The sequence below is a fragment of the Trichosurus vulpecula genome, chromosome 1, assembly GCF_011100635.1.
Source record: "Trichosurus vulpecula isolate mTriVul1 chromosome 1, mTriVul1.pri, whole genome shotgun sequence".
In the NCBI taxonomy this organism is placed as follows: Eukaryota; Metazoa; Chordata; class Mammalia; order Diprotodontia; family Phalangeridae; genus Trichosurus; species Trichosurus vulpecula.
In genome coordinates, this window is record NC_050573.1 from 500,187,599 (window position 1) to 500,211,234 (window position 23,636).

Below are 23,636 nucleotides of genomic sequence, written 5' to 3' on the forward strand. Positions count from 1 at the left end.
TTTGTGCTTAAGATTTATAAAACTTGTCGCATCTCATTTGTCTTAAAATACTAGGAGTTATTTAAATCATCTAAAGTCAAACCTTCTGACTCAGAAGAAACAGGCTGTGGCTAGGGAGGTCACTTGCTCTGAACCTTGTAGAAAATATGTAAATTCGAGAGGCTCTGGCAGCAGAGAACTGAGGGTCATTGCCAGTGAAGGCAGCCGGGTAGCAGAGGAGGAACCTGGGCGTCTGGCAAGGTATCAACCTCTGACACAGCAGCCAAGGAAGTGGCAGGCCAGGGACAATAGCATCTCAATGAGGGCCAAGGTTTGCTCATGGTAACAGGAGATTGAAAGGGTCAGGCAGCATCATTCCATGTGTTACAGTCATGGGAAAATCTCTGACTTGAGATTGATGTGCTGATCCTAGAAACAGTAGTTAGTTAATTGTCTTCTTTGCTGTCTTCAGATATGAATGTGATTTTAGTGGTAAGAGCATTGTCTACAGAACTAGGAGACCGGGAGCCTAAGCCTGATCTTCCAGTGCCTCAGACTGTTTGTGTACATCAGTGGGCAGAAGCTAACAGGGAAGCAGATTTCAGCACAGAATAAAGAACTTTCTTTTTTATTACTTTTTTTCTTTGTTTTAATATCACCATTGCTGAGTATGTCCCTTCACTGTCCCTTGTAGCAAAAGGGTTTGTTTTATGGGGTGGGGGGTGGCGAGGTAGGTGTGGGTGTGGGTGTGGGTCTGCTTTAAGGGAGGGGCAGGGTAGGAGGCGGTTCAATAAAACAGCCTACATATCAGCACTATCTAGATGTGGAATATTATGCCCTATCAGTGTCCCTCACTTCTTCAGAAAAGAGAGGAAGGAAAGGACTTTTCTCAGGGTCACACTTAATGATTTGGTTTAATTTTTGTTTCTTCATTTTGTTTTATTTATTATTTTCCTGGTTCTGTTTGCTTTACTCTTCATCGTTCATGTATTCCCTTGGTTCTCTGAATTGAAAGAAAAATTTTCATAGATATATAGACTATATCAAGAAATTACAATTTTCTCCTGTAAGAGAAAGTATTTGAGCAAAAACTGGATTTAATGATTCAAAAAACTTTTTTTTAAAGCACCCTACTGTGTGCAGATCACAGTGTGCTAAGAGAAATAGAAAGTTTAGACAAGACACAGTCCCTGCCCTCAGAGATTTAGGAACTTGGTCTAGTACCTCTAGATGGGTTAGGCCTTCCCTGTGCAGCATTCCTACTTTGGACAAGCAGCCGAACTAAATAGATCACTTCTAGAATAGTGATGTCAAACTCAAATAGAAACAGGAGCTACTAATCCATACGTTAAAAACCCCTGTGGCCCTCATATTGACTTAGTTTAAAATGTGATATTATCCATGTTTTATATCTGATTTAGGCTGCACTTGGGAGTGTTGTGGGCCACATATAGTCCATGTATCTGACACTTATGCTCTAGGGTCCCTTCTCTACTTATCCCAGGTGTTATAAGATTAAGATGCTAATAATGGAAGTATTTCTAGATATATAAAGTAAATTGAAGATTATTGCAGGAATCAAAAGAACGGAGGAGCTGGAAGAGGTGCAGGATGGCTGCATCAGCTAGTGCCTTCACAAATTCTAGTTGACCTAATCCAGGTTTCTTAGGCTATGCTAATTATTTTTGTGAGCAAGAAAATATGGTTAGAACATTAAGATGTTGGCATAGAACACATCTTCTTAGTACATTGAACTGCCAGGAGGGAATCTGAAAACCCCTAAACATTCTGTCTGTGGAAAAGCCAAGGCTGTGGCGGTGTTAGTATAATCTACTGTATTGTGCGACTGTGAAGTGGGACCCAACCAGGCCACTTGGAATAATAGTATCAACAAATGTTTGTTGGTCTTTTACCTAATCCATGTCATGTAATCGCTTTGAAAACATCTGTTTCTTGCATATGAGGTCTTAGTGTTGCTCATGTATTGGTGAAGCTAGAAGTTCTCATGTATCTCATCATACACAGTAATGTCTTAGGTTAAGGCAATAATAGCTTAAGTTTTTCCCTCTGATGCATAGCTATTAAGTAGTTTGTTCCTTTGGAGTTGTTTACTGACATACTTCTATGGCGTTCCAATCTTCTGAAGACAAATGCAGTGAAACAAAAGTTGTTTTATTTGCTTATAGTAGATAGTCATTGTATCTTTTGACCATATTAAATATATTTGGGGGCTGAAGGCAGCATGTACCTATATACAGAATTGCTTTCATCCCTTCCAACTTGATTTTCCCAGTCTTCCACCCAGGATATAGGAAATGGGATTTGATTTTAGGGTGCAAAGTAGAGATAATAGCTGACATTTACACAGTACTTTAGAATTGGCGAAGCATTTCACATGTGTTCTCACTTGACTTTCAGCAACCCTGTGGCGTATGGAATCAGATTTTATATCCATTTTACAGATGAAGAAACTGAGGCTCAGGCTAAATGACTTGTTCATGGTTACACAACTATCTCGGAGATGAGATTTGAGCCCTCCTACCACTCCTTCAGAAGCTATGACTCAGGGAACCACTCAAAAGTGGTGTTCGTGCTGACCAATTTGGTCACTTAGCTCAGTGTCAATAAATCTTAGTGTCATGTAGTCTATTTGCATAATTGCAAATACGATGGATCATAAAGTTTTTAGTGCTTCTATGTGCAGAAAGGCAAATATTAGGGACACACCAAAACAATACAAAATTCACTTTTGTACCCATCCAACAGCAGGGATCTTAACTAGCTAGGCTTTCAGGAGAATTTAAGTAGCTCCTCCTCTGAGGTTTAGTCTTATAGAGTACAAACAGCTATTACCAATTCATAAATGTCTTCACTAACTTCTGATGGTACTTTTCTGTCATTCCAGTTTTTCCAAATTTCTTGCAGCTGGCTTTGATCCAAGGTTTCTCATTTGAGTTGAACGTTAACCTTCCTTTAAAGTGCTTCTATATTCTACCCCACCAAAAACCCAACAGACTTGGTTTCTATTTTTATGGTACTCATTTTATGTTCCTCAGTGAAAGCTTGATATTATAGAGGAACAGTGTTGTTGCATAACACGAAGGACTTAAAGAATTTCTCTTTCTGCTGGGTCTAAGCTACAGTTATTATTTGGCATCTTCAGCAGCACACTGAGGTTTGGCTTAGTTAGTTGGCATTCTTTCTACCACCTGAAGGTATTGATGGTTCAGGAAAAATGTGTCCATAACTCTGTAAGTATAATCAGTCTGCCCCTAAACAGTCAGATGCATGGCATAGTCACAATATTAGGAAGGATTTCCCTATGATTTATATTGTGAGAAAATTTAAGTAGAGCAGCCTTATAGGCAGGAGTAGCTTTTTCTAAGTGGAACAGAACCTCTCTAGAGATTTGGAAGTAAAGAATGCAAAGGACATGGCCAAGTTTGAAAGTCAGGAAAATGAAACTTTTTTAAAAAGTAGATCAGTTTGGCACTGACATTCCTGGGCCCGTAAAGGGATCACCCTGAAGTGGTAGGCCAGCCTGAGTCCCATCAGCCCCCTGGCACTAAAACCTGGTGAATGAAATATGTCAAGATTTGGTAAAGTCTTAATATTAAAGCTTATAGGGACCTGAGGGATCATCTACAACTCCCTCATTTCACAAATGAGAAAAAGGTGCTTAGGACTGATCTCCCTCCTAATTGTTGGCAGTTTCTTTTTAAGGAAAGCCCTAAGCTGATAGCTCACCTGATAGGTACGGAAACAACACTGACTGTCACTCCCAAGAATATCAGTTCACCTGCCAAGGGTTGCTGATCCCTTCCTTGCCTGAGGTTGACCCCTAGAGACAGAAAACTCAAGTTCCCCCATCTTCTGGAGGTTCTCGGGGAGACCCATTTTGGCCCATTCTCCCTTCCCTAGAATTCGGGGATATTGTACAGAAAGGATGCTTTAACCTGTTTAGCTAGGACTGAGCTCTCTGACCCAGCTTTTGACCTATCTTCTAGGCAGTATAGTCACATCCTCAAGGGATATCTGACTCTTGTAGTCTTTTCATTTTTTTTAATGGGCTTTTCCAGCCCACATCTAGGATTTGCCTAGTTTTAAATGATCTCCATAGGTTCTAGAAATGTTTTAACTTCAGCTTTAGAAAATTTCACATTGGGAATTGGATTTTCCAAATGATTTCCAAAGATTGAAACCACAACTGAAGTGATTTCTATTCCTGTGTCTGCTGCCTCATCTGTATAAACTCTTATTCCTCTGTCTAGGATTCTCTGAGCTAAATAATATGTTATTGTGTTTTCTCTGATGTGTTTTTGACCTACAGACGTGCTGCTCAGTAGCATCTTGGCATCAAAAGTCTGGAAGGGTGCTGAACTTGTAGATCATTTTTTTAGGTACCTAGCAAAATGAACAAATTGGAGGAATTGGGAACCTCACTCATCTGAGAACTAGCCTTGAACCAGCGTCCTACCAGTTGAAGTAAAGGCACTGACCCATACTATCCCTAGAGCTTACAGAAAATACCTGTCAGCATGGTAAAGATATTTTCTTTACTGCCAAGGGATTTGGAGGGAGTAGAGCTAAGAGCAAAAAAGTTCTGTCCTCTATAGACTCCAGAAGAAGAGTGGAAGATAAGTCTGGCCCCCTAATATGGGACAGGCTGAGGCTACCTCCAAGGTGCTTGACCCCTGTCTGTACCATTATGAAACTGCTTATCAGTTTAGATGCCAAGATATGCCATAATAAAAAAGTATTAGAAGGGACCTACTTTCTACCCAGGACAGATAGTTCTCTTTATTGTATCCTAGGTACAAAATTGTCTTTATGAATTTTCAGTAATGGGAAGCTTATTACATATCTTTCCTATTACCTGACCTGGGTGGTCTTGTGTCAAACGGAGAATTCCCTAGATCTGGGTTTCTTGTGTGACTCAAGGCAAGTGAATTACCTGAACAGAAACAAGCATTCCAGAGTAATGAAGTGTAGAAACACCTATGCCGCACCCACAGCAGGTAAATTTTGAATGAGTTAGAATATCCATAAAGCACTTACAGCCTTTTGAAAGGTGGTTGGGGGAGGTGGGGTACTTGAAATGAGAACATTGTTCTTGTATTAAAAGGGGGATTCAGGGGTGGGGAACCTGTGGCCTTGGGGCCCTCTAGGTCCTCAGGTGTGGCCCTTTGAATCCAAACTTCACAGAACAAATCCCCTTAATAAAAAAATTTGTTCTGTAAAACTTGGATTCAGTCAAAGGGCTACAACTTGAGGACCCAGAAGGCCACATGGGACCTCAGGGTGGCAGGTTCCCCACCCCTTTATTTTGACCCTGAAGAATTTAGGGTTTTTGTTTTTAATTTTCCCCCATCTGTATCTGAGAATCTGGACGTTGCCATTGGATCTCTTCACCCGTTACCTTGTTCTTTAGAAGTTTTTGAAGTTGTTAATGTCAAAAGTTTGACTCTTTGCTTCGAATCTGTCCAGATAAACCCAATTTATGGTGCTTTTTAATTATTTTGAGGTTCTACTACTAGCATCATATCTTTGCTAATAGTAAGGACTATCTCCATCTTTAACCTAATGTTTGACCTTTCAGGACTTTTGGTGTCCTAACGGAGACCAGTGACTGGCTGTTGCTTTTTCTTCTCTTCCTCCAAACTGTTGAATATTAACATAAAATCATCTTCTCGTGACTCTCTCTCTCTAAACTTAATTCAAATTGCTGTATAGTCCAGTGACAGGCTTACGGAGTTAAAGGAATGTTCTTACCACCATAGAATTGTTCCAAATATGGTAAGCGGGCAATCTGTATTTTCAGTGTTAGTAGGTGTTATTTGATGTGGAGACAGTGTCCTAAAAGGAGAGAATTGAATTTGCTTCTTGAGTGAGCATTTAGTGGAAAGAGTTGGAATTTTAATTAGAGTAGTAGAAATCAAAACAAATAAAGTTATGGCAATTCTTTGGGTTTGCAAATAGCTCCAATTCTATACATACTACACTAGGAATTAGATTTGAGAAGGAAGCCTTCTTATATTTTATACAATAGTTTTACTTGGATGTTGGTTTTTTAGTGATCACAGGAAGGCTTTTCTGGAACATATAACTAAAAAAAACTTCCAGGAAACTGATTTTTAAAACCACTCCACTGTCTTTCACATCAAGGATTTTGCCTAGCTCATTATGACCAGGCTCAGTGGTTGTTATTTTTGTCTTTAGTATAATCCTGTGATGTTCAGTTTGGCATCTGGAGACCTAGCCAATCTTGACTCTGTCAATTTTAATAGCACTGTGAACATGAACAAGTCACTTCAGCTTTTTGATTCTGAGTTGATTTATTTAAAGTTCTCTCCAGTGTTCTAGAACCTATGTTCCATGATTGTTATTTGAAAACTTTGACATTTTGAAATACTAATTTTTTGAAGTATTCTTCTTGTCTTAGAACTAAAACCTACCATGTAAAACGTACCACGGCTTCTGCAGTAGAGAATGGGTAGATGTGATGACATTTAGGAAAACAAATTCATCTGGGTTTGCTTGTGATTCCAGAGCCCCAAAACAAAAATGAAGGATTATGCCAGGGTTTCCTGTATAACTTATTATTTTAGTAGTAATCTTACTGATAATACTTATTTCCTAAAGGAAAGAATATATCATCTTTTCTAGGATTTAAAGAAGGGGAGGAAGAGGGAACAATTCTGGAACTATATAAAATCTTATCTTTTGTCTTAACATTTACCTAGCCCTTAGTTATTGAATGGGTGTGACATCAGACAGATTGAGACCTGAGAAAGACCTTGATTTAGAAAGACCAAGGTCACCCACCGCATCCAGTGTCTTGCTACTGAACTTCAGTGACCCTGGAAAAGAGAGTATGATGACTTTGCACAGCTCTGCCTCCTTATGTCCAGCTAATGAGCAAGTCAAGGCATCACTCTTGTGACGTCATTGGCCCCCCATCGAGAATGAAGGATGAACAACAACAATACAGAATCCAAAAATGTAGTGACCAGGCATCAGGACTATTCGAATGTTTGCCAAAGCTACACAGCGCTTTGGGGGACTCGTGTTACATGATCAACTAACGTTGATTAGATTAGTATGGGGTTCATGATTAAATAGAATTGCTGATTTGTATTGAAAGCCAAATGCTCTGCTGTTAGGCAGCAGAATTGTGTTACTGTAGCTCTGCTTAGGAACATGTCTGGAATACAAATCACAATGCTGGCTAAAGCTCTGCAGGCAATACCTTTCTGAATTAGCATAGGGCACATTTCACCACGGGGCCTGCTTGCATTTGCCAAAAGACTGCACTAAAGGATGCCCTGAGGACATATTACCACTGCCTCTCTAGGGAAGCAAGGGCTGATTGAGACCTTCAGCCTTGGACCTTGAACCATCTAATTACCTTCCTTCCTCAGTGGAATGCCCCCCATCCACTTGTACTTTGCCTCATTGTTAATCCCATTGGTTACAAACTCTTACCTCTTCTCACTTTCCCTGTCTCTGTGATCCTAAATCCCATGCTACCAAAGAACCTCCAGCTCTATAATTAACAAACTTCTATTTATTTTAGACTTTTTCCTCTCATGCTTCTTCCATCTTCTAACACCACCCTCTGTGGCCTGGCTCCCCATAAATGATACTGCCTCTGTTGCAGTCTTTTCCAGTACTGGTTGCATTTTCTCTCATACTTTCTTCTGTATTACCACTTCTAGATTCTCCTTCCCTATCAATCATTCAGCAGCTTCTCTTCCCTGAGGTTCATTTTATCCATATTTATCATCTAATTCAATCATGATGGTTATCTACTGACACCTCTGCCGACCCCCTCCCAGAACATTCTCCTTTCTTTCTCAATGCAGTGCCAAGACTTCTGCTTTTATACAACCTATTTTTCATCTCCTCACCTTTACCTGCAGTCCTCCAACCCTGATACTTTAATGGGCTGTCACTCATACTCTGGCTTCACCCTCTTCCCATTCCATTTTTGACCCCTAAGTGAGCCAGTTCAACTCTGTACTCTTGAATCTTTTGCTTCCTTGTCCAGTTACCACTCATGACTTGTCAAACTCCACCCCAGCTTCCTCTCACCATCTGCTTCTATTTATATGCTGCTGAATGGAACTATACAAAGTCACACAACCGTATTGACTGGTCCACTACAGATTTAAGTTATCTGATCTCTACTGGGCTACAAGGCAGTCCTTCCCATCCCTAATTGATTCTTTATCTCATTTACCACAATGACTTATCTTCTCAGCAAGTTTCCTCACCTAATACTTTTCTGAGATAAGCAAGGCCACTGGCTACTAGCTCTCTCTTCTCCTTTCTTATCTCTCATCCCCTTGACATAATACCCTACTGTCTTATCCTTTTATCCTCTTCTGTTCTCTGAAAAATAAGAGATGACTTTATCAACGCTAACATGTACCCCTCAATCCTATCCGCTTCTGGCTTTTCCATCAGATTGCTCCCACTGTCATCTCCTGTCTCTCACTATCTGCTGGTTCTTTTCCTATGCCTACAAATATACCCAAGTCTTCTCCCATCTTTAAAAATCCATCTGTAGAACCTACCATGACCATATTGCCCTATGTATTCCCACCCACCCACCCCCTTGCTAAACTCCTTGGAAAAAACTGTACTTCCTCTCCTTTCTACCCTTTGTAATTTGACTTCCAACCTTATTATTTCAAGTAAAATTGCTTTCTCCAAAATTAGCAATGATATCTTAATTTTCAATTCTGATTGCTTCCCAAGTCTCATCCTATTTATCTTTATGCAGTACTTTTTCTCCTGGATATTCTCTCTGGGTTTTTGTGATACTGTTTTGTATGCTTCTTTTTTTTTTTTCAGATTAATTCAAAGTTTAATCCACATAAACTATTATTGGTCAGTATCATCAATATCATCATGAAAATATCAAAATTTGTGAGTGCTGGAGTATGGCAGGAGGAATTTTACTTCTGTTACAAATGATACAGTACTGGTGTCTCCACTATGCATAAGCTATGCTGCAGAAAGAGCAATTGTGTTAAATCTTAACTCTTCTGGGTCCCGTTCCATGAACTTCTTACAAACTTCTATGGCATCCTCTAATAAAGTATCATCACTAGTTTTCCCATGGTTAATTGGAAATGGTTTGCACCCATCTAATTCATAGAGATGCCCATCTACATGAACTAATGCAATAAAATGCAAATCTACTTTTTCATCTATACTTGGTGCCTCTGTCTGACCTTCATGGGCACTCGATTCATGAGTAACTCGAATAGCTTCATATTTTTCTAGGTATCTGGCTCTTTCTTCAGGATTCATACTTAGAGATTCTTCCAAGAACTTTTTCAATGCTGATCCAGATTCAAAATTCATTTTGTCTTTGTTGTTAGCAATGGCGTGGATCAAATCAGTTGTTCCACAGGCATTACTGATGGTTTGCTTCATGAAATACACCGATTCTGTGACATCTTGTCCCTCTGATTTTATTTTTTCTTCTTCTTCTATTCTGAATACTTCATACTTTTCTGTAATTGGAAAGAGAAGCAGTACAGCACAAACTGGTCGTGGCACCATGCTAAGGAGTTCAGGTTCCATACCGTACACATCAACAAATTGCCAGTTGGGATGCAGACCTAATTGTCTGAGAAACTGGTTGGTGACCTCGGGATTGGCCTCCAGAGGCAGCCAACGGTGACTCTCCATGGCCGGTTCGCTTAGGTTTCCCTGTTTTGTATGCTTCTACCTCTATGACCATTCCTCTTTAGTTTCCTTTGCTGAATATTAACCAATGCCATGCCCACTAACTCTGAGTACACCCAAAGCCTCTGTCCTGCGTACTTTTTCCCTTCTCTTTTCTAAACACTTTTTCACTTGGTGATCTCTTTGGCTTTTGCATTTTCAAATATCTTCTCTTCCTAATATGTGTGTGTATGCATGTATGTATATATCTATTTACCTATCTGTTTTTCTAGCTATCTATCAAGCTCTGTCTTTCTAGCCATCTATCAAGCTCTAGTCTCTCTAATTTCTGATGGGAGCCCTTCCAGTTTTAGAATGATGATCCTAGGATCTCTCCCCACTTTCCAAGCAGCTCTCTTCTACAATATATATTCTTTCCTATAGGTACCCTTCTCTGCACCCACACAGCCTTTGTCCTAGTTTAGGTCCTCACTGCTCTTCCAGATTATTGGAATAGCCTTCCCAGCTCAAATTTCTCCATACTCCAAAGCTACACAGTGGCTGAACTAATTTTCCTGAAGTACAAGTCTGACCATTTAATTTGTATGCTCACTAAACTACACTGGCTCCCTACTCTCTCCAGTATCAAATATTCTGTGTTGGCATTCTTTATAACCTAGATCCTTCTACCTTTTCAGTCTTATACATCACTCCTTTCCACAAACTCTGTAGTCTAGCTCCCTTGCTAATCCATCCTCACGTTCAGTATTCCATCTCCCATTTTGGCCTTTGCACTGTGTTCCTCATGCGTATGTGTTTGTTTATTTGTGTAAGTGTGTGTGTGTGTGTGTGTGTGTGTGTGTGTGTGCCTGCCTACAATTTTAAAATAAAATTTGTACTATCTGATTGTAGTTATGAGTTCCATTGTATTATATGTGGGAGTATAAATGTCTAGATTCTTCCCAGAAGATTGACTTCAGACTTCAAGGATGTTGGCAGTGAACACTAAATTTACTGTAGGAATTGTAATCATGCAGGACTAGATTAATTCAGAATTGAGTACTATAATTTTGCATACAGACATCAGAATGGAAGTTAAATAGAATTGTGTCAGATATAGAACCTAGTACTTTTAGATGTATTGTGTTGTAACAATTTTTCATACCTGAATGACTGATTATTTAAATGTATCTTTCCATAAATAAGGTTAAGGCAAAAATAATATATTTATATAACATATAATATCTAGTATTATATACTATCTACATTCCATATTACTATATTATTTTATATAAAATGTATTATATATAATTATATAAAACAATACTAGATATGGAATTTTTTTTTGCTTTAACCGTATTTTAATATATATGTGTGTATTTATCTAGCTGTTAGAATATAAGTTCCTTGAGGGCAGGAATTATTTTCCTTTTATCTTTATATCTCTAGCACCTGGTATAATGACTGGCATATACTAGGTGCTTAATAAATGCTTGCTGATTTGATTGTCGCTATCAAGTTGTTGGAATAAAGTTGAGGATCCTTCCTTGGGGCAGCTGTTTGAATTTGACTTTATTTGGACACTTCCATGAGTCCTCCTGAAAGCTATTCAGTTTTAATATCTCTCCTCATCTAGCACTGCATGAGTTCAGTTCATTGTCTTCTGTTAGCAATAACTTAGCTGCAGGTGGATCACTTGGCCCTGTGTCCATCATATGTAGGCTCCTGGGCTACTGAGAGCAAATACTTAAATGTTTGGTGTGAATGTAGGATCATTGTATTTGTGAGTAGTAACTGAAGTCCTAAAATATTAGAGCAGGGAGGGATGGAGGATTAAATTCAGCACACATTAAGTTCCTACTTCAATGAGTAAGGCACTGTCGTTGGTGCTAGGGGATACAAAGACAGAGACATGGTATAGAGTACTTACCTTTCTACTAGGTAGTTGGAGAAGAAAGAACACACTGACCACCTGGCAGAGAAAGGGGAGGAAAGGAGCAATGCAAGTTGGCTGGCTGTGAGATGAGCCTTAAAGGAAATAAAGAGCCACAGGAGAGGAAGCGTGCATCCTGGGCACTGTGGTCCTGAGAGTAGGAAACATCTCAAGCAGAATCCTAAAGCAAGAGACATTGTCTAGTTCAGGAGTAAGTAGTAAGCAGGTTTAGCTGGCTGGAACACAGAGCACAGAGTATATGAAGAAACGTGACAATGAAATAAATCCAGAAAGGCAATTGGAGCCAGGTTCTGGAGGTCTTTCAGTGCTAAGCTGAGGACTTTCTATTTTATCTTTGAAGAAGTAGGAAGCTACTTTTTACAAAGAAACAGATAAAACTTGCCAATTCGCCCAGCTAGTTAAAGGCAAAGTAACAAAACTCTTTAACAAACATAGCAGAACTCAGCAGTCCCAAAAGGTATTGTCTTTCAAAGCAGCTGCTTCAGAGTCTATTCACTCGTTCCAGAGCTGTTCCCATTGCTCAGAACGTGTCTAGGATTGCTATTTCTGGGAGTAGTTTTCAGAACCTATAGTACAGGCTTGGGAATAGTCTCTTTGGAGACCTTTTTTTTTTTTTTTTAGGATGGGTTTGATTTTTGGCAACAACCAGTAATAATTTAGGATAAAAAAAATCAAGTGGTATCATAAAGTAATAAGACATACAAGTCGTCCACATACCATCAGAGAAGAGGATTCCTGAAATGTCCTAAAGGAAATTTGCACCATCATTGGAAGAAGTATACAGCTTGCATGGGAATTACTGTGAAAAGGTTACCACTGGTCTTGATCAGTTGGCTTCATAGCTTCATGATTTTACCCAGTATGAGGAAATAGGAAATGGACCTGTGATTTTATTGATGTAGGGAACTCTTCCTGGTGACAAACTTCTACCAATGTAGGCTGACATTTTCTCTACAACATGCATAGTCTCAGAGGGGCTAAATGGCAGGCCCCAGATGATAAAGCCAATCAGTGTCCCAGGCCATCCATACAGTATATAACAAGTGTAACTAGTAAATGTAATGGCTCTCATTTGGAATACTATAGACATTTTCTAAATTTCCAAGTGACTTTGCTTATCCCTGAACTGTGAAAACTGTAATTAGCAGATCAGAACCTGAGCTGTTCTTCTAGGTCATTCCACAGCATTTTCTCCATCCTTATCTTCCTGAATTAATTTGTAACATTTTTATACCATATTATCCTCTCAGTTTTGTCTTTGAAGGATTTCCCATTTTCCCACTTCTCAGACTGCTTCTTTAGCAACTCCTGCTGACTTTTCTCCCTTCCCTGTGTTGCTCTTGGATTTGCCTTGAAGCATACAGTTTTGAGTCTTTCTGCTCCTACCACTTTGATTCCCTGTCAAAATGTAGCATGCTAAACGTAGCATGTACACCTTACTGTCTAGTCCTACAAAGTTGTATTTGTCACTTTTCATAGGACTGCCCTTTCATTTAGATTTCCCACTGTTCTCTTAAAATCAAACAAGGCACCAGGTATGCAAGGATCATTCAGCATTAGAGAAACAATCAATGTAATGGGTCATATTAAAAACAAACGTCATGAAGACCTCGTTAGCTACAGAAAAAAACCTTTAACAAAGTACAACACTCGTTTATGCTGTTTTTAAAAAACACAACATATAGGCATAGAGGGGTCTTTTTTAATATGATAAAATCCAAATAAAAGCAAACATTTTATGTAATGGGGAAACACTAGAAGTTTTGCCAGTAAACACAGAAGTAAAAGCAAAGGTGTCTCCTTTCCCAGCTGTTATTCGGTATAGATCTAGAGGTGCCAGCAAAACTTAAAGACAGCTCTCATCACTACTTGCTAGTGACATGATTTAGATAACCCTAAGGAATCAAAGAAACTAATTGCGACAATCATGACAACAAAGTTGTCATTATATAAAACATAACAAAGTTGTCATAAGTTACAAAATTAACCCACAAAAATCAATAGCTTTTCTACATACTAATAACAATCCAAGTGGCAATAATAGAAAGTCCCTAAAAGTTACTGTTCAAAATAACTATAAATGCGTATCAGCATACCAAATTACCTCTACTGTCTGTGTAAATTCAATTACAAAATGCTCCTTAAAGAAATAATGAACAATTTAAATAGCTGCTTGGAATATTCATTATTCATGTCTGGGCTATGTCAGTGTTATGAAAGTGACAGTACTACTACAATTCATTTATAGTTTCAGTGCTTTTATACCAAACTTCCAAAGGGAATGCTCCTTCGAGGTAGACAAAATAACTATATTCATTTGAATGAACAAAAGATTAAGAATATCAAGGAAAATAATGAAAAAAAAGTAAGAATAAAGGGGAAATAGACATCCAGACCTCACACTGTATTATAAATCAGCAATCTGCAAAGCCATTTCTTGCTGGTTAAATAATAGAAAAGTAGATCAATGGAACACAGTAGACAAGGGAGAGTCAGAAATAATTGAACTCAATAACCCAGGTTTCAATAAATCAAACCATTTAAGTTACTTAGGAAAGTATTCCCCATCAGATAACTGCTGGGAAAACTGGAAAGCAGTCTTGCAAAATAGTGCTTCTAGTGTCTTCTCTCTCCATATTTTTGGATAGTCGTATGATGAAGAACTAACTGTAAATGACTCAGCTCTTCTCAGCAATACAGCGATCCAGGACAATTCCAAAGGACTCATGATGAAAAATGCTATCCACCTCCAGAAAGAGAGCTGATGGAGTCTGAATGCAGATTGAAGCATACTTTTTAAATTTTAGGTGTGTTCTGACCTTTTTGCTCACTTTTTCAAAGCCCTGTAATGTTGTCGTTGACTCTTGAATCAGATCAAAATCTAGTTCACTGGCTTCAAGAGTTTCTGACCCCTTTTCCTATCCAGCCACATTCTGGGCTTTTTTTCAGCATGTCTTCCCCTTGCCTTTTTTTACGTGAAGCACCCTTTTTTTCTCCTTCCCTCCTAACTTCCATTTTTCAAAGGTGTAAACTCCATAAGCCATTACTCAAAATGTTATCACTCTTACTAGGAAATGCATTTAGAGCCTTTGGAATAAATAGCCTTAATGAAGACAAATCTTTTTCCTTTCAAGGGTAGATTTTTTAAAAATTGTTTGGTAAATTGACAAATGCCAATGAACAGTTAGGCTTAGGAGAGAACTTTTTTGTGTCAAAAACAAAATGGCAGCTAAAATAAATAACTTGTTTTTTCTGTATGGCTCATGTATGTCTTCAAGAGCTATTTCAGGGAGGAGTTCCAAGCATACCCTGAGCAATGGCACCTTCACTAGAATAAGTGTTGCCTTCTAAAAGTCAACTTTCATTTGGACTTAGGATTTAGGGGAATCTTTAAGGAAATGAGGCTTCCCAGTCATCCTTGGGGGCTTCTTCTCTTCTCCAGCTCTTTAAGGTGCATGTTAACTGTGTGTTTGCAAGTATCTCAAGGTCACAGTACCAAAGTCATCAGCTGAGGTGACAACAGAGTGGGGGAAGGGAAAAGGGAATAAGTATTTATTAGGTGCCCACTGTGCGCCAGGCCCTGTGCAAGAGCACTTTACAAAGATTGTCCCGTTTGATCCTCTCGGTGTCCTTGGGAAGTCGCTGCTATTATTACCCGTGTTTTACAGATGAGGAAACTGAGACAAACAGAGGTTAAATGGTTTGCCCAGGCTCACACAGCTAGTAAACCTCTGAAGTCAGGCTTACACTCAGGTCTTCCTAACTACAGGCCCAGCCCTCTTTTCACTGAACCACGTACCTGTCCCAGGTAACAAGCAGTAGCAGTACATATCGCAAGTAGATTTACTTGGTCCTTTTTATCTGGAGTTTGGTATCACCTCTACAGACTGTTGACCTTTTGAATTAGATGTATTCCTGCCTCTCTAGAAGGACTTTTTGTTTGGCTTGAGGACCGTGTAGTCCTTGACACTTTGTTTTCTAGCAGTGAAATTACAGTGGATTTTCAGCATCCAGTGGTTTAGAAGAGCAGCTGTACTTTATTTTTTTTTCTTTCTCTGCTAAAAGTTTCTCTTTTTTTCCTCATTTCATTTTTTCTCAATTACATATTTAAAAATGTTTAACAGTCTTTTTTAACTTTTCAGTTCCAAATTCCCTCTCTCTCTGCCCTCCTCGAGAAATCAAGGGATTTGATATAGATTATATATGTGAAGTTATGCAGAACATATTTCCATATTAGCCATGTTGCAAAGACAACATAGACCAGAATACAAAAACAAGAAAACTAAAGTTTAAAAAGTATGCTTCGATCTGCATTCAGACTCCATCCGTTCTCTCTCCGGAAGTGGATAGCATTTTTCATCATGAGTCTTTTGGAATCGTCTTGGATCATTGTATTGCTAAGAATGGCTAAGTCATTAACAATTCTTCATCATACTGTGTACCGTGTTCTCCTGGTTCTGCTCATTTCACTTTGCATCAGTTCATATAAGTCTTCCCAGGTTTTTGTGGTAGCTCTACTTTCAAAGAATCCTGCTGGTAACTCTTGTGTTTCATTTGTAGGACAAGACTTGATGCCCCACGATTGGAAACAAAGTCCCTGGGTAACTCTGTGTTACCCCCTGGTTACGCTTCTGAACGTCTGTCAGGAAACAACAGGGACCAGATCTTAAAACCAAAGCGGTCCCACCGAAAAGCAGATCCAGATGCTGCTCATAGGTATGAACCACAGTGGGGCTTTACTGCTGATTACCTGACGTAACATGAGTGTTGAAGTAAAGGGAACCGAAGAGTCCCAGATTCTAGAACAGTTTAGTAATTGACTCCATATTTTCTGTCCACACCCAGCAAAGGAGGTTTGTAATAATAGCTAGCATTTATATAGCACTTTTACATTTGCCGGGTGCTTTACATGTGTTCTCTCTTTAATCCTGCCAGCAGCACTAGGAGTTAGGTAGATGGGGAGACTGAGACTGAAGGAGATCGATGACTTGCCCAGGGTCACACAGCTAGTAAGTGTCTGAGGCCAGATTCAAGCTCAGGCATCCTAACTCCAGGCTCACTGGATAGTGCTCTTGGCCTAGAGTCAGGAAGACCTGAGTTCAAATCTGGCCTCAGACACTTACTAGCTGTGTGACACTGGGCAAGTCATCTAACCTCTGTTTGGCTTAATCCACGGAGAAAGAAATGGCAAACCACTTCTGTATCTTTGCCAAGAAAACCTCATGGACCATTGACGTGCTATGGTCTACAAGGTCACAGACAGACTCAACTGACCAACGACAATCCTGACTCCAAGACCAATATTGTTATCCACCACACCACCTAGCGCCTCTTCTAACAGGTAATCAGCAGAACATATACTAGTGTTCCTGACTTCACCGTTTCCCTTTGGTTTAAGGCAGACTGAGAGACAAGCTTCTCAAACAGCTTGGTATTCAACTCCTGCCTTATGTATAGCTTCTTGAGAAGATGTAACTAGGATAACTTTTATTGCTTTTTAGGGAAAATGTCTCTCTGCTTCATTTATATAGAAAATTTCAGCTTGTAAGGTGCTTTCCTTCCAGCAGGTGACAGAGCCAGTCTTGATTCCAAATCCAGAACTGTTCCCACTACACTATTCTGCCTATCAACAGAATCCTATCGCATCTCTGAAATTTGGTACTTTACAGAACCAGAAGGTTTTTGGACTGAAAGGGGCCATTCATCAGCTATAATCTAACCCTTATTTCTCAAAAGGAAAAACGTAGGCCTAGAGAAGGCAAAGGGTCATTTAGAATTGAACAGTGCCTTGGATAGATCATGTGAATCAGCTGCTACATTTTAGAAAGGAAAAAACCAAAACTCAGAGGGTTAAGTCTCTTTCCCAAAGTTATGCTGCTAGTTAAAGGCCAGATCTCACTCCTCTTCAGTGTCCTTTCTGCCATATGATACCAACTGCCAAATTATTTTTCTTGCCCCCTACCTGTAATTCTTCCCTTTTTTCTACCCCAACAGGCCACGGATTTTAGAAATGGACAAGGAAGAGAACCGGCGTTCTGTCCTCTTACCAAAACATAGGAGGAGGAGCAGCTTCAGCTCTGAGAACTATTGGCGAAAGTCTTATGAGTACACAGAGGACTGCGGAGAGGATGATGGGAGCCCAGCCCGAAAAGTGAAGATGAGGAGACACTGAGAAATGAGCAAAAAGACTTAAGCTGCAGAAACCAGCCTCCCTTCTGTGAAAACTTTCTTTGGCTGTTTCTCATAGCTTTTTTTTTTTAAGAGTTTTTTTCTTCATTTTAGGGCTGAAGAAAGGAACTGGGACAAGATCCGGACTTTTCTGTTGTTGTTCACTTATTTTCCTGAATGGAAATGATATTGAGGCATCTTAGTTGCTGGGGAGCGTTGGTTACCACCTGGTCAGTCAGATGGGCACTTTGCCCTAACCAAGCAGATAAAGTTCAAGCTGTGCTAGGCTGTGTTTATTTAAAACACCAAAAATGTTTTACTGTTTCACTGCTGAAGATTCAAGAAATTAGTCCTTTTGCTTTAATTGTAAATTTTTTTAAACGTTCTAAATATATTGTTTGACCCCCTAGAGTTGAAACTTGGCCATGGCCTCTTCATGCTTTACCAACTTTAGAGGAGGGCTTGCTAAGCCCTAAGTCTCCTGTTGATTCTTTTCTCTAACCTGCCATTTGGTAACTGGAATCTTGAAGTTTGCAAATTGTTCTTCCTGCAACAGATTTCCAAGTTGCTTAGGACATCTAGCTGATAGCTTATGTGGCCACTGCACCAAGTTCTGTTTTCTCCCATATGTGCAGTTGTCATCCTTTCTCACCCAGTTCTTGACCATTCCCAGCAGCCCAGGAAAAAGGTGGGGGGAAGGTGGTACTGGAACAGAGCACTTCGCTTAAATAGCATGATTTTGTTCATAAGTATCTCCTTTCATGCATTTGGACATATGTGTGAATATTTGGATAAGTTAGAGTCTTCTCATGTTTTGGTCGGTTTTAGAAATTTTTCTAGCAAGGAGGACTGATGTCCTTCCAAGTCTAGGGTTTGGAATATGGAAAAGTGTCATGGCGTGTGGTGGGTTTTTGTCTAAATCTTTTTTGTCTTCACCCTTTCCCTTCTTTCCTGATGAGGACCTAGCCTGGGAAAGGTCTCCATGTTACGTGTTCAACATTTGGCAGTCCCCCTTAGAGAAGGTGCCTCCTTCTTTAACCCCTCCCCTTAAGACAAGGACCTCAGAGGGTATCAGCTTTTGAAAATTCTTTTTCTCTCTTCTTTTAGTCTTTTGATTCTTATAGAAAGGGGAATTCCCACAGGTTCTCATGGCTTAGTGTTGGCCATGAGGGGAGATGCAAAAAGAGTTGGCCCTGGTGGAAATTTTTATTTCGCCCTGGATCATTTCCTTTGTCAGTTTCTTGGGAGGGTTGTGAGAGTTGTGAGTAACGGGAAGAGCCTTTTAAATACATTTTTTTTTAAATTAAAAAAAACTTTAGCAACTTTCAATGAGTCAGGCCTATTAAAACTGAAGTCTTATTATTTTGAACTGCTAGGAATTCTTAGTAGAAACAGGGCTCCATTGGCCATAAAGATGACTCAGGAGAAACCTGGCTCCTGCTGCTAAGACCTTAACTTTCTTTTCCCACCTGATCCTTCTCTCTGTTCTGTCCTGTTGACTTAACTTGTCTGAGGCCTTGAAGGCTCTGGAGGTTTGGGGTCTAGTGATAAATTTAGAACCCTCTTTTGAAATATAAATTTAAAAAAAAAAACTTCTCATATTTTGATTCCTTGAATCTGGATTTAAGTACTAAAGCAGTTGCAGCTTTATTTTTTTTACAGCTTTTTTCCCCAAAAAATTATTTGTAGTTTTGTGTGTTTGGCACTTTGCTATGATCTGTGTGCTCTACAATAAAAACAAAATCTAATATATTTTGAAACATATTGTCTGATGCTGTCCTAAAGAGTGACTTTATTTTGTTAAGTTCCCCTTCTCTACCTTACCCCTTTTTGAAAAAGGGATCTGTTCCCTGTCAGTTTGTGAGGGTGGAACCAAACTGCCTGCATGTAGCTGATGATGATCCTTTCACCCAGGACAAGTTAGTTGGTAGTATCTAAGTAGTCTGCTTCCCTGAAGGAAAGAGAAGATACTGTTTAGGTAGATTGAATCCTGACCTAGGCAAAGGTAGTCCTGAGGGAGCACTTTGTCTCTTGAAAAGCTTACAAGATTCAGGCAGGTTTAGGGTAGGTAGTGAGCCCATCTCTATGTAAATCCATTGCCCCGTGACACATACACCATGCTCAGAAAATAATAGCATCCTTCTGTACCCATCAGGGCCCCAGATGACCCTTACTGATGGCTTGCCAACTACAGATTATATCATAATGATTATCTGTTCTTTAGTTCCCTAGGCCTGGGGTCCTATGGTAGCCTTCCAAGTGGCAGATTATTAGCACTCTCTCACATCCCCTCGATAGAAGAGATAAGGAAATAGAACTGATTGTCCTGGGAATCTTCCTCCTCCAAGTTAAGTGCTGGGCATTAACATACTACAGACTATTCTATGAAGCTACCTGGGTCAGGCAGCTGTTTGGCTGGAGGGGAAAGCCTTTCCAAACACACCACAGGGCTTGGAGTCTCTAGAAAAGCTGAGTTGGTAGGTGGCCAGATGGATCTCAATTGCCTGATCTGTATTCGGGTCTGACGGATCCTGTTCTTCATTCTTTATTTAGTGTTTCCGAAGTGCTAAAGTGAGGAATGGAGAGACGATTTGTCCATCTCTTTAGGAAGAAGACTTCCCTGCCCCGAGGTATCTAAATGTCTCTTGGATAAACCAGAGACAGGCATGTTTGGCTATGTGGTGTGGAAAGGTATGAGATCTGGACAAGCAAGGACCCTAGTGCAGTCTCTTCCCTGTGGCCTCTTTGAGCAGCTCAAGTAGGAGCGGATATGTGTTGATTTGAACAGAAGGGGGAAAGGTGCATCAGTGGGGTTAATACAACTGGGAGTTTGAATTTCCTGAGTTCAGATCCTTACAAGCACAGAATTAGCTTGTTTTAGCTCACAAGGCCTCTTACTTCTTAATCTCCCACTAGCTTCTAGGGTTTTAATAGTTCACTTAGGTGTTATCAAGACCCAACGGGAAGGAGGTCACAATAGTGGCCAAGCCTAGAAGAGCATGCCCACAGCTTCCCCTGGACCCCCTTGCTGTGTGTAAAAGGCAGTGGGGTGATGGCATAAGCCCCGATTTACCAGTACATTGACTGCAGCAGCAAAGGGAACCCTGCAGAACGAAAAGGACTTGAAACAAGTGAGTCCATTTGTTTGGCTTCTTCTTGAGCAAAACTGTCTTAGCAGAGAAAAGATTTTCTAAGCAACCTTGACCCACCGATGACCAGAGCCTTAGCAGTGAACATCAGAATTGAGGCAGGCTTGAGACCTGGGCTTAACCAGACCCATGAGGAAGAAAATGGAGAATTAAAGGCTCTGGCTAGAAGTGTCCGAGATTAGAATTGTATGCGTGATTTGGGATTAACAGAATGATTAAAAAACCTTGGCTTCAGTCACCTCTAGAGAACACAACAGGTTGCAGTGGTACTGAGATATACATCCTACTTCTCCCTTTTGATCTCTTGACTCTTCTCATCCTCCCCTCCCCCAGCTCAACCATATGGTAAACTCTAGGTATTTTTAATTCCAGCTGAGTAAACAAACCACTGTAAAAATCCAGACTGTTGGAAAGGGCTTGAAGGTTTGACTAGGGAAAGGAGCCCACAAATGGGTGGGAGGGTCATGTCCAACACTAACCTGAAAGTCCTCAAGCAGGTGGCTTCTGGGGCTCCAGCAGACAGCCTGGTAGCCAGTTTTCCCCAGGCCTTGTGTCCTGGGCAGAGAAAATCTCAACTTTCAGGAATTCAATTTTACTGTCATCTTGGCCTTGTTTGAAATGTCAAATGCTGCTTTCCCTCCTGCCTTGGGAACTTCTTTTGATGAGCCCTTTTCTTATAGCTGGGCACTTATTGAGAGGAGAGGGGAGGGATGGGCACAGTCCTTTGAAAAGAACTTTATTACAAAAGCGGCAATATTTATTTTCTTTAGTATTTCATAGAAGTATAGTTTGTTACAGAGCTATACAGTGCAAGACCCAGAGATGCACTGGTATTGAGGGGATGCCTGTTGGATATGGGGCAGCTTGTCATTCTAGTTAATTCTGAGAATTTTAGGGGGGCCCCCACCGTTTGTATAAAATGTTACATTTAATGTAATAAAAGCAGGAAGCACTGGCCTATCGTATGGTGTGGTTTTTCTCCAAGTAGAGGCATCTATCTCATAATTCCCCTCTTCACCTGACTTTGAGGTCTCAACTCTTGACATCCTCTTTAGTTGAAAGCTGAGGAAAGTCAAAATGTAAGATGGTTTTTCCAGAGCTAAATATCTGTCTCTAATATTTAGACACTAACCCACAGGGCAGCCCCAGTACAATACTCTGAAACTATCAAAATGTGGTTTTGGCCCTCCATCACATGCAGGATTTAGAGATAGAAGTAGTTAAAAGATCTAAGTCCTGGAGTTCTTAGACTTTTTTGTGTCATAGATTCCTGGTGAAGCCTACGGATCCCTTCATAGATTGATGTTTTTAAATACATAAAACAAAGGAAACCAATTATAATGAAATGTAGTTACCAAAAAATTAAGTTCACACACCCCGTGTTAAGAACCCTGCTAGTCCAGCCCCCTCATTTTAAAGATATGGAAACAGGTTCACATTTGGGGCCAGGTGGAAGGTGGACTCAAACTGATGGAAATTAGGACTATGATACATGTATGCATCAAACAGGGCACTGAAAAACAACATTAAGGTCCAAAATGGTTGATGCATTATGTGCCACAGAAAACGGGACAATCGGTATGAGCCGAGGTTATCAGGGAAGGTTCTATGATGAGGTGAGATTTGAGTGGTCCCGTCGAGAAGGGTTAGAATTTGGATTGGTGAAAAGGAAGGGGGAGCAAAGAAAGATCCAGGGGTCGGAATGAATACTGCGTGTGGAGAGATAGTGAGGACCGGACTAAAAAGGTGGTGTCCTGGGGAGCTAGGGAAGGTCTTAGTAGGAAAGTATTAGAAGGTAGAACCTTTACTTGGTCAGCCTTTGGACTCTGCCTTCTACTTTCCTGCCAATGAAACATACTGTCCACGTGCCCCACTGCTTCTCTCCGTTGCCTCCCTTGAAAGAGAATGAGAGGGACAAGTAGGCAAAGCTGAGTGGATTCTGCTGGCTCACACAGACTCCACGTTTACGACCCTGTGAGGTAGCCAATATGACTATCTCCACTTTGCAGATGGGGAAAATGAGTCCCAGGGAGGAGGAGGTCACCAAGCTAGTAAGCATTAGATTTAGGATTTGAGTGCTTTTTTGGACACTGCACTACCAGACTGAGGCAGGTGTTGAGTTCCAGACCCTAGACTTCCTCTTTGGGGTAGTGGAGGCCACGCATAGGTACATGCACACATATAGGATCAGGGGAGCAGAGACTTAGCTGGAGGAGATCTTAGAGGTGATGTAGCCCAAACCCCTCATTTCACAGATGAAGCAGTTAACCAAAGTCAAACAGGGAGTGAGTGGCAGAGCTGGGTTTTGACTTCACATCCTAAGCTTTGTGCTTTACACCCTCTGCCCCCTTCTCTTCTCATGCCCACAGGCATGTGCACTCACACGTACACCTTGCAGCTACATCTGTCAACATTTTTTGTTGTTCAGTCGTTTCACTCCTGTCCCTCTCTTCATGACCCCATTTAGGGGTTTCATGGCAAAGATACAGGAGTGGTTTACCATTTCCTTCTCCAGCTCTTTTAACAGATGAGGAAACTGAGGCAAACAGGGTTAAGTGACTTGCCCAGGGTCATACAGCTAGCAAGTGTCTGAGGCAGATTCAAACTCAGGAAAATGAGTCTTCCTGATTTCAGGAACAGAGCCCTATCCACTGAACCACCTAGCTGTCCCTTAGTAACACTTAGTGAGCCCCAACTCCTATAGC

The 23,636-nt window shown here is 40.4% G+C and overlaps 2 protein-coding genes across 4 annotated transcripts in view; one reads left to right on the plus strand and one right to left on the minus strand.

Annotated features, from left to right (window-relative positions):
- Positions 1–19,546, plus strand: part of ALKBH5 (alkB homolog 5, RNA demethylase) — a 31,919-nt gene extending 12,373 nt beyond the window's left edge. For all 3 annotated transcript variants that reach the window (XM_036739788.1, XM_036739796.1, XM_036739783.1), the window contains 2 exons: positions 16,175–16,330; positions 17,609–19,546. In XM_036739788.1, coding sequence (XP_036595683.1) covers positions 16,175–16,330; positions 17,609–17,786 — 334 coding nt within the window. In that variant the 3' untranslated portion in view covers positions 17,787–19,546. The remainder of the gene's footprint in view (positions 1–16,174; positions 16,331–17,608) is intronic.
- Positions 8,992–9,689, minus strand: LOC118832492 (ubiquitin carboxyl-terminal hydrolase isozyme L3-like). Its single transcript, XM_036739800.1, has one exon. It carries the CDS (start codon positions 9,682–9,684, stop codon positions 8,992–8,994), a length of 693 nt encoding a protein of 230 aa, XP_036595695.1. The 5' UTR covers positions 9,685–9,689.
- Positions 19,547–23,636: the final 4,090 nt, after the last annotated feature.

Excerpts from the sequence above, each read along its gene's own strand:
- LOC118832492 (XM_036739800.1), bottom strand. The coding sequence starts at position 9,684 with ATGGAGAGTCACCGTTGGCTGCCTCTGGAGGCCAATCCCGAGGTCACC.